This window comes from Oryzias latipes, chromosome 9 (assembly GCF_053564925.1).
Source record: "Oryzias latipes strain Hd-rR chromosome 9, Olatipes_Hd-rR_3.1".
Lineage (NCBI taxonomy): Eukaryota > Metazoa > Chordata > Actinopteri > Beloniformes > Adrianichthyidae > Oryzias > Oryzias latipes.
In genome coordinates this window covers 23,330,079-23,347,413 of record NC_136245.1, presented here as the reverse complement: position 1 = coordinate 23,347,413, position 17,335 = coordinate 23,330,079, and the positions used below count along the sequence as shown (strand labels likewise).

The 17,335-nt window shown below is 38.4% G+C and overlaps 2 protein-coding genes across 4 annotated transcripts in view; one reads left to right on the top strand and one right to left on the bottom strand.

The window, feature by feature from the left end:
• Positions 1–6,803: 6,803 nt before the first annotated feature.
• foxb2 (forkhead box B2) lies at positions 6,804–7,763 on the bottom strand. The gene is given in 1 exon segment (NM_001160450.1): positions 6,804–7,763. A coding segment is annotated over 1 exon segment (960 nt).
• Positions 7,764–11,841: 4,078 nt separating this feature from the next.
• Positions 11,842–17,335, top strand: part of LOC101169950 (prune homolog 2 with BCH domain) — a 47,685-nt gene continuing 42,191 nt past the window's right edge. For 2 of the 3 annotated variants that reach the window (XM_020705863.3, XM_011479469.4), the window contains exons 1-2: positions 11,842–12,119; positions 16,699–16,800. In XM_020705863.3, the coding sequence (XP_020561522.1) occupies positions 12,081–12,119; positions 16,699–16,800 (141 nt within the window). In that variant the 5' untranslated portion in view covers positions 11,842–12,080. The remainder of the gene's footprint in view (positions 12,120–16,698; positions 16,801–17,335) is intronic. The other variant, XM_020705864.3, reaches the window with a different exon arrangement.

Sequence of the window (17,335 nt, the reverse complement as noted above, 5' to 3'; positions counted from 1 at the left end):
ATGTGCCCTTTTTCAAAGAGAGGTCTGTGTCTATGTGGCGCATCATGTTCACTGACAGACTTTAAAGGTTAGGGTTTGGAGTGACGTCATCTTCCTGCCACCCCCGCATGTGTCAAAAATTATTCTTTATACAAATGTCCGGAAGAATGCACATCCCAGCTACTGTGTGGTGTGCTGATGTCTCTTAGTAACCAGGTAGGTGGTAAATCACATCTGGTGCACTGATGTGCATTCATTTGCATTGTCACGTTTTGATGATGTTTTGATGTTTTAAAATGTTTTTTGTGGCAACAATCGCTCCAAAAACAAGTCAGAACTTATTCATCCAGTAGGATATACATTTAAAAATGGCAAATAGTAAAATGTGATGTTCAGAAAATAATTATTCATTTTAAAGGGGTTGGGGTTAACATAATGATGACGATTAGTTAAGTACAAGAAAATACATAAAACTCAAATTTGGAAAAGGACGGAAAAGCTACATATGAGCACGTATTCATTCTGTTAAAGTGAAGATCATAAAACAGTCACCCGGAGCCGCATAGCAGCCATCTCCTTCAAACGCCTGTGACCTTTAAACAGTCAGGGATCTGACCTCAATTCAGGTAGAAACTCCACACATTTCTGTCTGATCTAAATAAAACTGCTGCAGAACACTGCAGCATTAGTGACAAACAAGACAAGCATTAACAAAAGCTTGAAGTATTTACTGCACTTTAAACAAAAAGGTTGCTGCCTTTCAGATAAAGCCACTGTTTGTGAAACAAAAATATTCTAAAATACTGAAGAGCTTGATGTTCACAGAACATACATCTATGGCTACTGCTACATTTTTTTTATATCACCACTGTATTATCACCATACACGTACGTGAATATACATTACTATAATAAATTTTCAGGTCGGGATGAGCTAATTATTCTAAGAAATGCTTTTTTATTAGATTTGGATTGGATGTCTGCTGCTCTGCTGCAGTCCAAACTCATCTCCATTTAAAATCTGCTCCAATTTTTAAAATGTGGTTGCAGGTTTGGCAGCTCTTTCATTAGTTGATTAATGGACAAGATGCTGTTTTAACCAGTACCTCGCCTTGATGAAACTATGTGTTGGTGATATAATGTTCATTTAAACTGTTTTCAGACCGTTTAAATGCATTAGCCCAACTTTTTAAATCCACTTTCCCATCAGCATTTAAAACCATGTCTGCCTTTTAGTTGTTGTGAAAACTCAGGAACATAATTATGTGATGTTGAAGAGTCTTTTGTGAGTGACGTAGATCCCAGCTAAATCTCCCTGAAGAATCATGACCTACCGTTAAACTGGGAAGCGGAATACTTTGCCACTCTGCACCAGTCCCATGAAAGGAAAAGAGGCTTCTATGAAAGCAAATGTTTCTTGCTGAGTTAATAATTTGTGTAAATATTTTATTGAATATAGTTAATGTTAAAGACTTAGTCATTTTGTATTATTTGATGTCTCTTTTGTAGAGAAAACACAGTGGTTTTTGTTAATACTGTTAGCAGGTTTTTTCATAATTTTGAAAAACTTAGTTTTATTTCCTGAAGATTTAACTTTAAAAAACTGCAAATGAAATTACACGTTTCCATTCACCACATCCACTTGTGTGTTGGCATAGTAAAGCAGGGCCTATATCATCTATAGCATTTAGCACCTTGTTAAAAAAAAAAGTAAAGTTGACAAAATATTCCTCCTTTTCGGACCACCAGAGGGCACACAGTCATCAGATGTGACCAACTATTTGTTTCTCATAAATGTTAAGTATTAAACAAACAATATTTAACAAAAACAATTGTGTTTTTAAATTTCACAAAAAGTTATGAAGGAAGATGTGAAAATGTAAATGTTCGTCAACCCTGTCCCAGAAAAACACACTTATTCATTGTCTGTGTCTCACACACACACATCTGTGCCCGAGTCATCTATCTTATCTTATTGTTCCAATTAGGGAGTAAGCAATAAACAACATTTAAACGAAGGTGTGCATGTGCTTACACATGTGTGTGAACCTGCACGAGACAATTAGGCAATATGAGGATGATGAATGCATTTATTCATTGTGAGGTCTTCGGAGCTCCCAGGAGGTCAGGAGGAGTTTTGAAGAAATGAAAATCAACTTTATTACACCAATAAAACCTCAGACTGCTCTCTTTAATGGGTAGATAAAGGATTGAAAGTCAGATGAAGGCCTTGCCTTTAACCTCAATGACAGCTTCAATTAATGCCTAAAAGAGACATTACAGCTGGATATTAAACCATTTTCATTCTAAAGGTCTTTGGATTTAAAATAGTAATTAATTTGACATTGGTTTTAGTGGCTCAATTTTTTAATCCAATTTGTAGAATATTATTCTGACTAATGAAGACAATGGCTTAAGTTATGCCATACTTTTCTTCTGCGCAGTTAAGAATGATGCTCTGACTACTAAATTTTCTTCTTGTAAATAATTTGCATCTTTTGCAGTTTATGGTTAGTTTGATTGAAGTATTTATTTAAATCTGAACATATTGCCTCTGCTTCAGAGGAGTCTTGACGCTGCAGATTTTTCCTGATAGCTGCAGGCGTGATCCCGCATTCCTGTTTTCATCTAAAAATGAAGTTTAAAAAGACCCAAAAAAAACAGATACTAACTTTGTTTGGATTGCTGTGAGTGATGCAACATTTTTACATTCAAACTTTTGTTGTCACTTTATCCAATAAATGGATGGATAATGGAAAACAGTCTTTTGAATTATGTTTGTTGTTTTGATTCCATAGGTAGAAGATTTTAAATTTTAATTTCAACTGCACAGGTGGGGTCCTAGGGAAAATATTGTTAAATGTTGGTATGAAATGTTAAACGTTTGTTTTACCTTTGGCAACTATTGCTTATAAAATATTAAAATAACTGTGGTTGTTGTCTTAAGTTAGATTTTTCATTCTTTTGCAAAGCACTTAACACATGGTTCAGTCCACCGTTTTCTTTTGGCCACATAACTTTAGGGGGAAAGTCAAAGAGGAGAAACAGTGGGAAACAGGCCAGAAAAGCTTAACCAGTGACCTCTTTTAAAAAGGTAATTAAGTGAAATAATGGTTGATAAGCTGTGATAACTTGGCCTATAAAAGAAGGTTGCCAGATGGAAAATGTTTTGTGCTGCACCAGAGAAACAGACTCTAAGGACAAAACAGAAACAGGCTGACACATTTTAGATAATGGAAGGAAGTGGTTGCAGATGACAAAACTGGAAAAAGCTATGAAAAAAATTCTCGTGGAGTAACAGATGTCTAAATAAAAGACACAAAACCAACAATCTAAGTAGAAGTTGAAGAGAATGATGTAAAAACAGAAACATCTGAATTATTTGTGGATGAAAATGTAAATCTAAGTATACGCAAATGTAAATGAAATTATTGAAGATAATGAAAACATTGAAACGTATTCCTAATATGTTTTTTAAATTATCTTTGCATTTCTTAGTCCATATTGTTTTTGCTTGTGTGACTTTTTTCTTGCAAGCAATTTGCATAATCTGGTAACCCTCAATACATTTTTAAATCCTTCAAAAACATTAATAAAAAAGTGGAAAATCTGCAATAGAAAAAGTTTAGAAAATACATAAACTCCTAAATTAAACTGGCAGCTAAAAAGACCAAAATGTTCAATTTGAACAAAACTAAGCAAAATGATTTTCCAGAGAATAATAAAATGTTTAAATACAAAGAAAAAAAGAGCACATTTACTCTTTATTTTAGTTTTTTGTTGTTTTTCATTTGCTTCTCCCCATTTTTGTCTGTAAATTATAATTCCTGTAGATTTTTTTTTTTATAAAAGCTGTTTAAATCAGCGGTTTATGTTCATCCCAAGTAAATATAAAGGCAACATCTTTAATTGAAAAGCATATTTAGTATAAAGAAAAGTTGAAATAAAAGATAAACAGTTTAATCATAAAGTTCTGATTAAAGAAAACTGTCAAACTTTAGATCACCAATAACCACAGAGCTTTTAAAACTTGCCTTTCAAAACAGTATTATTTTACAAAGTCTTTATCAGTGCATTCTCTATGTTTTCTTTGTTTTTATTTTTGTGTCCAAAGAAACATCTTGGCTGATATTTTTCACTTACTGTGACTGAACAAACCACATTTGTCTGACCTTTGTAGGTTTAAAGGCATTAGAATAAATTTCTGTCATCTGCTCTTCGCAATATATTGAATAAAAATACTTTCTGGAACAAAGCATAATATTTAAGCTTGGTGTGTGTCCTCCAGTGTGCTGGTGTGAACATCAGACCTGATTAATTAAGCTTCTCACCATGATGGCCAGCTCTTATTGATCATTAAGAAAACGCTTGTAGAATTTGCCACCCTGGCCCCTATGAAGTGTGGGTAATTACCACTAATGTATCATCATCTATGCATGACCATAACATTATGTTTCAAATGACGGACAATAAAACACCTTAGACATAAATCATTGTTCTTTCTGCATTATCATATTCTCAAACTTATAAAGGTTTTTTTTTGTTCCTCTAGAAATAAATGTTGATTTTTGGTACATTTATATTAAAGATGAGTCAAATAATAATAATAATAATAATAATAATAATAATAATAATAATAATAATAATAATAATGCTGTTAAAAAGTTTTAGAAGATGGTCAAGTTAGAGAAGGTATTTAAAATGAGGAACTGTCCATTTGTACCTAAATGTTTACACATAATATTTAAACTAAGAAATGCATATAACAGATCGGATGAAATATTGACTTGAAGAATGTTTTTTTTCTTGCTTTTCATCATATCTGCCCCTGTTTACCCAACCACCCATTCTCTATACCCACTCATTCCTGTTCCCGGTCTCCAATGATGTCAAACTGATTTACTTTAAATTGTCAGAATGACTTTGATGTTAAATTCAAATCAAAAGTGCAAAATATGTTTTTTGAAATTCGATTCATCTAAAAATAATTACCTCATCCTTCATATCAACCTGTTTCTAATTTACAAGGAAATTTTAATGGTTTAATGTGAGACTTTTAATTTTTCTACTTAAAAATCAAACCTAATGTTTGTGCTTCTATGCATCAAGGATCCATGATTCCATAAACATCAAACTCTGATGTTGTCGAGATCATGGAGGGTAGTAATGGCTATATTATTACTCTTCTTATTGTGCCTTAATTAGTGGCATTTAATTATGCACTAAAGCAGTGAGGGCTATTAAAGGCACTGAGACCTGCTGCTCAGGGAATTAAAAGAAATTCACACACACACACACACACACACACACACGAACGTATTTACAGGCTCACTTTTACCACAGATTCACTTGTTGTGTCATGAAACCTGCCGTTAATTAGGAGGTAAAGCCTCCTCTAGAAAAGATGTTTGTCTTTAAAGTAGAAAATATGGCAAGAAAAAGGAAAATGACACGAGACCAGAAGGTATAGAGGATGAATTTGAAAAAAGGAGATAAGGAGGAATTATGGGGCGTGCACTTTTATATGCTCGTTAGCAGTGACATCCAAATAGGTTCTAATTTTTCACTCTCACACGCTCCTCCTCTGGTGCATCTCAATTATTTGTTCTGAGGCTGGCGCAACAAAAGTGTTGGCAGTGGGAGCCTTTGGGATGCTAAACAGGGGGCAGGAGGTTAAGCGTAAGTCATTTTCAGAGGGACAAACCTGAGGCTTTGTGCTGCTGAAGATGAGAAGCTTCAAAGCTTCATTAAAACAGTGCATACAAATCTTGATCCCATCTCCCTGCCTGCTTTTGAGGATGTGGAGCTGCAATCCAAAGTTCTGGTTCCTTATCTCCATCCTGAAGGTCCTTCAGAACTTCAGGTTGTCTTCATGATTTTAATGTCATAGTTTAATTAAGGCCTAAAAAGTCTTCCAAAACATTTCATAATTAAACTGGTGTTCATTTGAAAGTTGATTTAGAGGTTTACCAGAAATCTGTTATAAACTACAAGTTTTGTCTGTTTCTCAACATTAAATGAAGCGCAGGTGAAATGCTAACATTTTATAAAGATTTATATAAATTGAGGATAAATCAAGAAGACCAGCTTTAATTAAACTTTTCATCTGTTGATCATACCTAAAATCTTCTTGTATAATTGTAGCAACTTTTAATATGAGACTGTAACGTGTTCGCAGGGAAGAAAGAATGTTTGCAAAAGTGGTCAAATTCTTTAAAAATTATTTTAAAATAAGAATTTTTCGTGTAAAGTTCTTGCTATTTGTTTTTTTTAATAAGTGAAGTCTGCAAAATACTTAATCTAAAATAAGTGTCTAAATAAGAACAACACCAGATTCAGTTTCAGCCTCTTTATAAATAATCTTCAGATAAATAGTGTTGTACAAGCATAAAATGATCAATGCACTAACACAGAAAAAGTGCAACAAGCCTAAAAAAGCTAAAGCAAGAAGGTTTACATTTTTTGAAGTCTACAGACCTGATGAAAACATTGAATGAAAGAAAAGTAAAAAGAGAAATGAAAGACAAAAAAATTGATTTGTGGGTTTGATTTTGAACTTCAGATGAATGCTTTCTTTGGGTTTATCTACTTGTCTGATTGTATTCATTAGTGCCACGTGCTGTATGTGGCAAATGCCCTTAAAAAGTGAGCAAATAAATTATGATTCCAACCAACATAATGAAAACACATTAGCCTACACAGCACAATGCTCACAATTAATTGTCTTAGAGCTGCAATCAACGTATACCGTGTCAGGTCTTTATTTTTCTGCAACTTTTCAAAAAAAAAAATAATGAAATAAAAAATAACCTGCATTTGACTGAGCTATGATAAGAGGAGAGCCGGGTGCAGCGGGTTGGCTTTGCCCTCCAGCAGATCGCTCTTCTCCATGGCGGAGGCCGGTGAGCATAGGTGGGCCGGACCGGACTGCAGCCCCGTCAAACCAGGAACTGGGCCCAAAGACGGGGTGGGTTTTATTGGCAACGGCACGGCGGGCAGAGTTTGCCCGTTGGCGTTGTGATACAGGCCCTTTGCTGAAACTCCGAAGGGCGCGTACTCGGATGCTGCCGCCGACACGGGCACGCCGCTCATGGACTCTGACAGCATGCCGACGTGCGGCCACATGGAGTTTACAACGCTGCTGAGTTGAGGGGGCACCGGGTAACCCAGGTGGTGCATGACGGAGCTGAGGGGAAGCCCGCTGGCCACCACGCCCTTGTAGTCTCGTCCGATAATGTTCTCGATGGCGAACGGGTGTTTAAACCCGCCAGGCTGCGCGCAAGAGATGCCCCCGTAACCCTGAAAGGAAGGGAGCCGACCAACGCCCGCCGGGCCCGCAGAGTGGTCGTGGTGGGCAGAAGCGGTGGCGAGCTTGCTTCCAGGGTGATGGTGGTGGTGATGAAAGTAATGCATCATCGGGGAGCTCTTGCAGCTCATGTGTTCGGCGCGCAGAACCTTAAAGCGCTTCCTTCTCCTCAGGAAGCTGCCGTTCTCAAACATGTCCCCGCAGTCAGGATGCAGAGCCCAGAAGCTGCCCTTCCCTGGCTGATCAGGCCTCCGGGGGATCTTGATGAAGCAGTCATTAAATGATAGGTTGTGTCGCAGGGAATTCTGCCACCTCTGAGTGTTCTCCCGATAATAAGGAAACCGATCCATGATGAACTTGTAGATGTCACTCAAAGGCAGCATCTTGTCGGATGAGTTCTGGATGGCCATCGCTGTCAGAGATATGTAGGAGTAAGGAGGCTTCTGGTCGCTGTAGGAGTTTTTCCCAGGACGCGGCATAATTGTTATTTTAAGTTTTAATTCACCTGTGAGGTAAAACGGTCTAAACTTTGCTCTGATCTCTATTGTCGTCTTAGTCAGTCTCCACCTGACTGACCCGCTCCAACGTTCTGAGCCATCAGATTGGATTACCTGCTTAAATTTGGGTTGGTACCGTGTGCCTCAAAGGGCCGGAGGTTAAAGATAAGGTTCAAGATCCTCCTGGTAGCTTTTCTTGAGGAAATAATGTTCTTTGGAGTTGTGCGTAAAACTCAATCTCCGCGCGTAAAAGTTGAAAAGTCTTCTGAGTTCCCCTTGCTCCCTTGGAGAAGAAAAGTGTGAGTAAGAGCGCCTGTTATGCTGTCTGTGTATGATGTGGCTCCTCTTCCTCTTGTGCGATGCTCCCTCTCGCCGAGCGCTGTTTTTGTGAGACCCCCGGAGGTCGGCGGCACTGTTATCTAGACACTTAGGGGACACGTCAGGAGAGAGCAGCGAGTGCATGTGTGTGTTGGGGTTGTACTGGTGGAGGGTGCAAGAATGAGAAGAGATAAGGTTCAGGAGATGAGAGGAGGGGCAATCTATGCACGCGTTTCTTTCTAATATGCTGTTTACCAATCAGAACCCCATGAAATGTACACTAGCAAAGTGATAGATAAAATGTGCTTAAAGTGTCCACACTTTTAGATTTCGATTCGATCCTAACCTTTGACCTCATGTCATAAGATAACATTGGAAAGTTTGTTACTCTCTTTTTCTGTGTAAGTGCGGAGTGTTTGCAGGGCATGTTGATGCGCATTTTCCTTTGAAACTGAGCGCGTGACAGAGCATTCGAAATCAAGTCCCATTTGATTCATTCCAGAAAGTAGGCTAAATAAAAACGCATTGGATGTATAAATACAGCATCTTTCTTAAATTTGCTCGATTGCACTTTCCGACTTTGCCAGCAATAAATCACGTCTTCCTTTTGCGCACGACATCCAGGCGCGCATTTCACATGACGCGCTCGCGCGCACACAACACACACTGAGTCGGAGAAGGCGCTGTTGTTGATTAATTGCTGAGAGGGGAGTCCGGCGGCTGTCTGTCTGTTCAAACACTCTCTGGTGAATCCTACAAGGATGTAAACAAACTTCATCCCCTGCTCTGAATTGTGTTCAGAGGAGAACAACAAAAGCTGCTCCCCCTTCCCCGGTATTTTCCTTTCTGGCCAGGTGTCATGACTGGGTCCTTGATGGCTCCTGTCTTCCTGGTGCCCCGGTGGGCCTCGAATACATTACAATAATTAAGCCTTCCGTGATTTAGCCTCCTTGGAGAGAAGTCCAACAATGTAATTAAGGGCAAGCTTGCTCTATTAGGTATGAATATTCAAAACTGTGTCAATTAATTAGCGGGTGTATCTCTCTGGTTATATCTTGGTCCTTAAAGCCCACTCAAAAGGTCAGCTGTGTCAACTGAGAGCATATTTTAAAGACGAGGAAGGAAAATTATCTGGCAGCGTCACATCGCAAATTGATCATTTAAACCGCCAAACAAAAGGAAGCTCTGTTTCACATCTTTTCTTTTTCTTTTTTATATTTTGTTTGGTGATTGCCAGACGCCTGAAAAATTATATTTGAAACTCCCAAACCCACCAGAGGCCACCGTTAAACGCTTCCCCTTTAAACACTTGGGAAAGATCAATATTAAATCTGTTTTCGCAAAGGGGGCCGTTAAATAGACACTGCGGTTGATCTGCATAACACAATTAATTAGATAGTCTCCACCAATCTTTGGGCTCACCAAACTCTTGGACAAATAACTAGTTGTAAAGCACACCTTCTGGGCATATGGAACATATGCTGAAATTATCCTTAATTGACTAATTACATAAATTACTCATTAAGTTTACAGCACATCAATTATAAAAGATGTATCAATTAATTTTGCATAAATTACAAGCGGGATGCTGCTCAAAAAAGGCCACGAAGGGAAAGAGAGTCGCCAGGAGGGCGTCATACCGTTTGTGTGTGTGTGGTTTGTGCGCTAAAGCGCAAGCGCGGGCGTGAGTGACGGTCGTCTGTTTGTGCAGTCTCTAATAATTATTTTCTCAGCTTAAGGGCAAAGTTATTCTTCTTCCCTCTCCCATTCGTAGAGGGAAAGTGTGGGGGTAATGGCAATTATACTAATAATAATAATCCTAAAGACTTCTCTGTAAGTCATAAGGGGCACATCGTCGCGTAGAGAGCCATTAAAATCAATTAGCAAGCTTCATTGTTTTCAGTGGAAAACGATGTTAGGACTGTAAGGCTGCGGCTTTGGTGGTGGGGAAGTATGTTCCAACGCAAACATAACGGATCTGATTGTACATAAACGAATGAGAACGGATCCTTCAGGAGTTCCTCTCATGGTAAAGCTGTCATGTTGTATTGCCCACCACATTCAACGTTATGGGGAGTTTCAAACTTTCACAAGAGTAAAACGTAACATTTGTACAATACAAGTTCTCTCACTTTGCTAAAAGTCCTAAATAACTGGGTGATATTGAAAGAATCTTTATTTATATAACTGAAATCATTTTAAAAGGTTATCAAGTCTTACCATTTGAATACTTTTTTTTTATTAAAAAAATAAACAAATATATAAAAGTAAATATTTGCTGGGTCCTCAATGACTCTTTTATTGCATCCATAATCATTTGATCTTGAAAGTTTGTTTATAGACAAAGTTGCATTTACTTCTCCAAGGGTACTTTCATTGCCCTGTCTTTTCCGGCAAATCCTAATTATGTTTTTTTTACGTTATGCTTACTACTTTATAGTCCTTGCCTCATTAAGACCAACGCTATGTAAGAATGCTAACACCTCTGCATTGGTATGCATTTTTTTGAATTTATTTTAATAAATCTTAACAACTCATTTGCTTTTTGAAAGGTGTAAAGTGCAGCAGGTTTGCCTTTATTGTTAAAAATGTCAGAAACTAACCAAACTAAAAAGAAAAAACATCATGGGGGGTTTCTCCTGTAGCCACAGATAAAACCAGACTCTTCCTTTGAGATTCTTCACCTCTAATATTTTTTTTTTATTTTCTTAGCCAATTTCTATCTTTTTTTTCTAACCAGTTTTAAAATTTCTTACATAACTTGTGCACTTATTCTGTAAAACATGAAGTTGCTCTTTTTAAATAAAATGAAGTTTACACTCTTCCATACTTAAAAAAGTACTTCATATCTGTTCATCAAATCTGCAGATTTGTGATATAAGTCTATGCAACAAAAAATCACATCAGGGACTTTGAAATTGAAAAAAGTGAACGTAGACAAATCAAAGTTAGACATTTTAGCAATTACATTGTAGTGCAAAACAGTTTAACTTGTTTTCCCCTTAGACACAATTTTTTGGATAATTTCATCCTTACCTCCTGAAAAATAAACTAAATAGTCGGTTCTCAGTAAGGCTCTCTTTAATCATTATGTCATCTAAATGCTTATTGGTGTGTATTTTGTATCTTTCCACATAATTCATACATCTAAAGGAAAGGTCTATATTTTCAAGTTATAATAAAGACATTAATTTATCAAATATCAAGTACGGAGGGGGTAGTGTTGTGATAAAGTTTGTTATGTCGGGAAAATATGTTTACTAAATAAAAGGACAGCCTAGGAGAGTCTCTTATTATTCATTGAAGTATAATTTTGACCTCTGAGAATAAAATGAACACATGCACATATATGATATGGTCAGATTTCTTTATGTAAATATTACATTCTTGTGCGTGCTGCGTGTCCGTTCCAGCGGGGGGGGGGGGGGGGGGGGGGTCTTTTAGATGAATTAAAGTGCTTCCTGACACAGCAGTCCTGTCGGAAGGTGAATGGCAGCAATTGGAGCTGTGATCATACTGCGGCATTTCTGTCCCCAGCGTCTGACAGCTGAGCGGGTCCACATCCACGACTGTGAAGACCACAGAGTACTGACTAGTCTGCACGCATGTGATTTACAGTTATATGCTCTGAGAAGGTGCGCGAAACGTGCGTGTGGTCGTGAGTGGAAGGGGAAGAGGAGGGGGGGGGTGCGCATCCTTCCGCAGGGAGCGCGCCTCCGCTGGATCTCCTCTTCTCACCGTCACACCCACTAGCTCCGTGTTGTGGGTTCACCCCGCGGAGAAGGGGAGGACCATCAGCTCACGCAGCGGCAGCGAGTGCTGCATTGTGAGCGCAGCAGGAGACCCAGAAGGGAGGAAAGACACACTCACTCTCACACACACACACAACCACACACACACTCTGGCACATATCAGTAACGTAATTGCCGAAACTTGGTTTATGGAGAGATCTGCGACAGCGCCGCAGCGACGCAGGCCGACATGGAAGAGTATTTGCGGAGGGTCCAGAGCAGAGTCGCGGTGAGTCGAGCGCCGTCAGCGGCTCCAAATCCCGGTATGAATGAGATCCAAACGCTCGTGCTACAGGCTGCGGTCCTGTTGCTGGGAAAAGCGCAGGGGTGAAAAAAGAGCCTCTCACGCATCTATGGTTGCACCCCCAAGCACCTGTAGATCTCCAACAGAAATGCAGGAAAGACGTTTGTTCCAGCACAGTAAACACGCTGTGTTTAATGAGAGCGTGCATTTGAATGAGGAGGTGCTCTCTAATGAGAGGAGGGCCAGACATCAACAAGTTTAGCCAGAGGCTCTCCTTTCTGCTGTCTGCTTTGCCTATCTGATTCATATTTTTCCTTCATATAGCTCATTTAATTAAAGTCAAACCAGCATTTTGTGACACTAGTCTCATTTATGTCCTTGTTAGTTTGAGCTTCCTTTCCATTCCACAGGGTCCCTCAAGATCCATTAAGAGATCCTGACTCAGTCTTGAGAGCATGAGGCCCCCACAGCCATCTTCTAGAATCCAAAAGTCGTGTCTCTTATTACACTTGGGCAGAAAAGAGTGGATTTTTCTAAAAAGAAATAGAAAAAAATAAAAAACAGACCTTAATCTGTAACTTCATTGACATATTGTTTCATAACTTGAATTTCCTTTGTGGGAAACCACAGAGTGACTAGGTAAACATAATTTTAGAAGGCAATTCAGGGATTATAGCATTTGTAACGTACCGCCTATGATAAAAAGTCTAAAATAACGTGCTTGCATATTTCATAACTTGAAGTTTGATTCTCTTAAACAGGTGTCCAAGTGTAAGATTGACACCTTTGGCCAATTAAAAATTAAAGAGGAGTTAAGAGCTTCTATCTGGGCTGTATTTGCATGAACACAGGGAAAGCTGCAAAGGAGAAAGGATCAAAGAGGCAAATTCGCAGATCAGAGCGCAGCAGAGTAATTGAGAGATAAGGAGGCCGACCGATGAGTGTTGTGGAGGTTTAAGATAAAGACTAATGTCGTTTCCGTTTTCTTGAATGCCCACATCTGCAATTATCTCTCCTCTCAGCTGTCTGGCGTTAAGTTTTGATGATTCACTTCTTTGCTGAACATCTTTGTCATCCACTTTGGACATCTTTCGCTCCACTTTTTGGATGGCCACAATCCAGAACACCCATACCCCTAATTGGCCTGCAGTTTCATTACTGAGTGAGCCTGCTCGCCATTTGGAATGGAGGAAATGTGCTGAGCACTATTCCAGCATCTGTCCTCATATTCTGCACACCAGCACATAAAAAGGACTCTTTAATTCAACTGTGTATGTTGTATGTGTGTCATGAAGCTCTACCTGCTTGGCAAAAAGGGAAAAAAATCTGCTTTTATTTATCCTTTAATTTAGTTTAATATTAAAGCAAACTAAAAAGATTCAACTGAATATTGCAGCCTCATATTTAAATGAATTTAAATGGTTGATAAAAAAAACATCTTCAGAAATAATACTTCAGCTGCAGCAATTGTTACTTAAATTAATTTTGTGCCGTTTTTATTTTATTTTTTTCTGTTTTAGTGGAGATTTTCGGGGGGGGGTAACGCTTTCTGCTAATTCCGGATGCATTTACTGTAAACTAGTGAGTTTTCTCTTCAGAAAGTGCAGATTATCAGAAGAAAGGATATTCAATACCGTGGCTTAAAGGAAAGTAACACAACAGTTGGAAGAAAGGGAAGCAGGGCTATCAAATGGCTGCTCCATGCTCAAGAACATATGTACACACATCAAGAATTCTCTTGATGTAGTCGAGCAGAAACTGGCCTTTTATCCTGCTAATGCATCTCTTCCTTTTCTCTGGTTGTCTGGTATTGATTTATTCTCTCACTCTTGCTATCATGAAGGAACTGGTTCCCCTTATCCTCCTCCTTTTTCACACCTTGTATTTGTTCTATTCATGTAATCTCTTTACGATGGCCTCCATATTTTTGTGCATTTATTTGTTTCTACCTTAATATACTTCTTTTCTTTTCCAGACTGCTCCACTGTTTGACTTATTTAAAAAAGCACGTGGTGCATTTTTGACCTTTTTTGGTCTTTATAGTTGTTTCCTTCTTCTCCCACTTTTTCAGTTCTCCCTCTGTTTTGGTGTTTAATTTCTTCATCCCTAATTTGCTTTGTCCATCTGGACTTAAATGGGAGCTTCTGTTTTGCAGAAACAAGACTATCATGCTCATCTAAGTCTGGCATTGAGCTCTCTCAACCTCCAAAATACACATTTATTATGTCAGTAAATCTCTTTATGTTGGTTCCAAAATTTTCTTTCTTCATCTCTTCCATATCCTGTTGTATTTAAATATGCTTCATTCCTAACAGTGGTCTGTAACAGATAGCATCCTCTGGGGTCTGCTGGCAGCAAGGCCCTTTGATGGACACCAGGGGCAGTGTGACTTGCTTCTTTCTCTTTCTACGTTACCACAGCAACGGCACCGTGCTGCCTGCAGATGTGCCTGTTATTTAATCTGTTCAGTTGGCTCAGGCATTACCAATCGTTTTGAAATGTGGCAAACATTTGGGCTGTAAATCGGTTTACCTCTAGTTCTTAAGATGCTGGTATCAACCTGCCAGTGCTGATTGATAAAGACATGATCCTTTAAGTGATTGCTGTAGTGGAATCTTTGATCTGCTCCTAATCTATAAATAAATCATGTCAAACATTTTACTCTATATTTGCTTTTTAAAGCATCTTACAAGTCCATTGAGATGAATAACACATGTGACATCCATTGAGTCCACATCTATTCTTGTGATTAATGTTGCAGGCTGCCGGCCAGGCTTCTCCTATGCTTGAGCTTATCAGTTCACAGACTTGCTGTACAGAAGTCAGCTCAAAAACTACTGTACATTGATTATTGCCTTTAGATGTGTGCAAAATCTCACTTTTGATATTTTCGCCTCCACACCTTAAACATCTGCAGTGGAATCTGTGGTGAATCCTGCAATTATCAGCCATAGTAGGAACCAATACATAGAATGTCAGTTAGCAAATGAAGGAAAAGACATCATTTTCTGCCTTTTCACCCAGAGACAAATGCTTTATCTCTGTAATGGAGCTCTCATTAACGTCCACTTAACCAAAACAGCCAGTGTTTATGTTCTTTGTTCAGTGAAATGTAGGGGTCTCATTCTTCTCGCATATACAGCAAATACCCCGAGTTACAAACGTCCTCTTACTGACTTCAACAGCTGCATTAGAGTTAATCTTCTGTCAAGCATGAGAGGAACCTAGCAGCATTATTATTTCCTTATTTAATAATTCATGTTGTTGCTTCTAAAATGCTGCAGTCATCTAACACAGTCATGCTGTTCCAACAAGGATGCAACTGATATTTCATACTGTGTATTAACTGTCAGATCATACAGGATGATGGTTTTAATCACCTGTTAACAAGCCAGGATTGAGACCCCCAGGGGCCTCTGAGCACTCAAGTCAGAAGAGCCCTTCAAAAATCTATTTAATTCATATATTTTTATTTTGTTTTTGTTTTGTTTTTTATATTATAAACAAAAGTAAATGATACAACTATTAGATACAAAAATAGCTTTTATAATTTAGCAAAAAAGAAAAAAACAACAACTTATAAGAAATAATACAACAGATGGGCAGAAGCTGACATAGTGGACAGAATTTGGACTAAAGAGCTAAAATGATTGCAAATTTTACTTTTAGGTTCAAAACAGCATATTTCAAAAACTACAACATGGACCCTAACATTCTAATTTCTCAGATAAAAAAAAGCGCAAAACTACGTGCGTAAGCGTGATTGCAGCACTATTTGGTTTTAGATTTGCCAGTGTTCAACTAAAGATTGCGCAAGGGATAAACAGCAGTATTTTAGTAATGATTTAACACGCACTACGCAGATCTTGAGTTAAATATATGCAAGAAGAATAAACGCAAGGAAACGGATGCTACTGGAACTATAATCCAACAGTCTCCAGATTTGTCTACACCATTTTACGCAACGGTTTTCTGTGACACGAGCGCCAAGAAGGTCGCTCTTAGAACAAACACTCGACATCTGATCGGCCTGTATTTTTGCTGATGATGGACACCACTGCCCTCGCAAGATGAATGAAGATGAGGTACAGGCAGTGGTGGAGCTGCTTCAGAGTGCAACGGCGGGGGCTTGGAGAGGGCGAATAGTGCAGCAAAGCTGGAGAAGAGCAGTCTGAGCACAAAAGAGACATTCAAGTAAAATAATGTGAGATTGGAACAAAAATGGATTTTCCTTCTTAGATCAGTCTATAATGTGCAAACAGATCTTGCTCGTGCGGTCCATTTTGCACGTTTTTAGGCACACAAACATTCAGTGAATCGGCCTGTAGTATTTTGCAATATTCTGTGGATAAATTTTTTGCAGGAATATTGTGAAAACTTTGACCATGAGGGCCCCTGGGCATATGCCCATGGATCCAGCCTGGTAACTAACTATTTGCTGTGTTTGATCTTTGAACTCAGAAAACGTTTCTTTTAATGAATTCAAATGTTTATATTTTAAAAAACAGTAAAGGGAGGTGACGATCATGACCTTTAAATTGTGAGCTTGCTTTTGTGTTTGCAGGCAGGTCTGTCAGAGATTCCCTTCCATGTGGTTTTAGGTGGACCTGAGCCAAATGTTGACACTGTGGCTGCAACACTGTGCTTAGCCCTGCACCTCAACCTGGTATGTTAAGTCTGTCATGACTCAAAACCTATAAAACATAAAAGTGTATGACCCTTTTATTGAGTGGTGTTTGAATTATTGTGTTCAAATGAATAAAGCTGAAAACCCCATACATTGCCTGCTCACCTTTACACAAACACAGATGTCAATGTTGATCATTGCACTGCCTCTTTGACTGATCATCACATGTACTTTGCTACATTATTTGCACAGAGGGCAGAACCCTGCTTTCTGTCCTATGAGTAAGAATTTTTCAGTGAGGGGACACGACATAACATCAAACTGTTCTGTGTCTTTTAGTGATAATCATTGTGAACAAGCACGTTTTGCTGTGCATGTGTATGAAAATAAAAATCTGAGCAAACATCTGTTTCTCATTTCATCTGCTCAAAACTGGGTTTTTGTTATGGAATTTTAATGTGGCCTGTCTTTAAAACAAATTTAAAAAAAAACATCAAGGAAAATAGGTTTGAAAAAGCTTACATTGGAATTAAAGTGCACTTTAGAGTAATCATTCTATTGTTGGATAATTAAC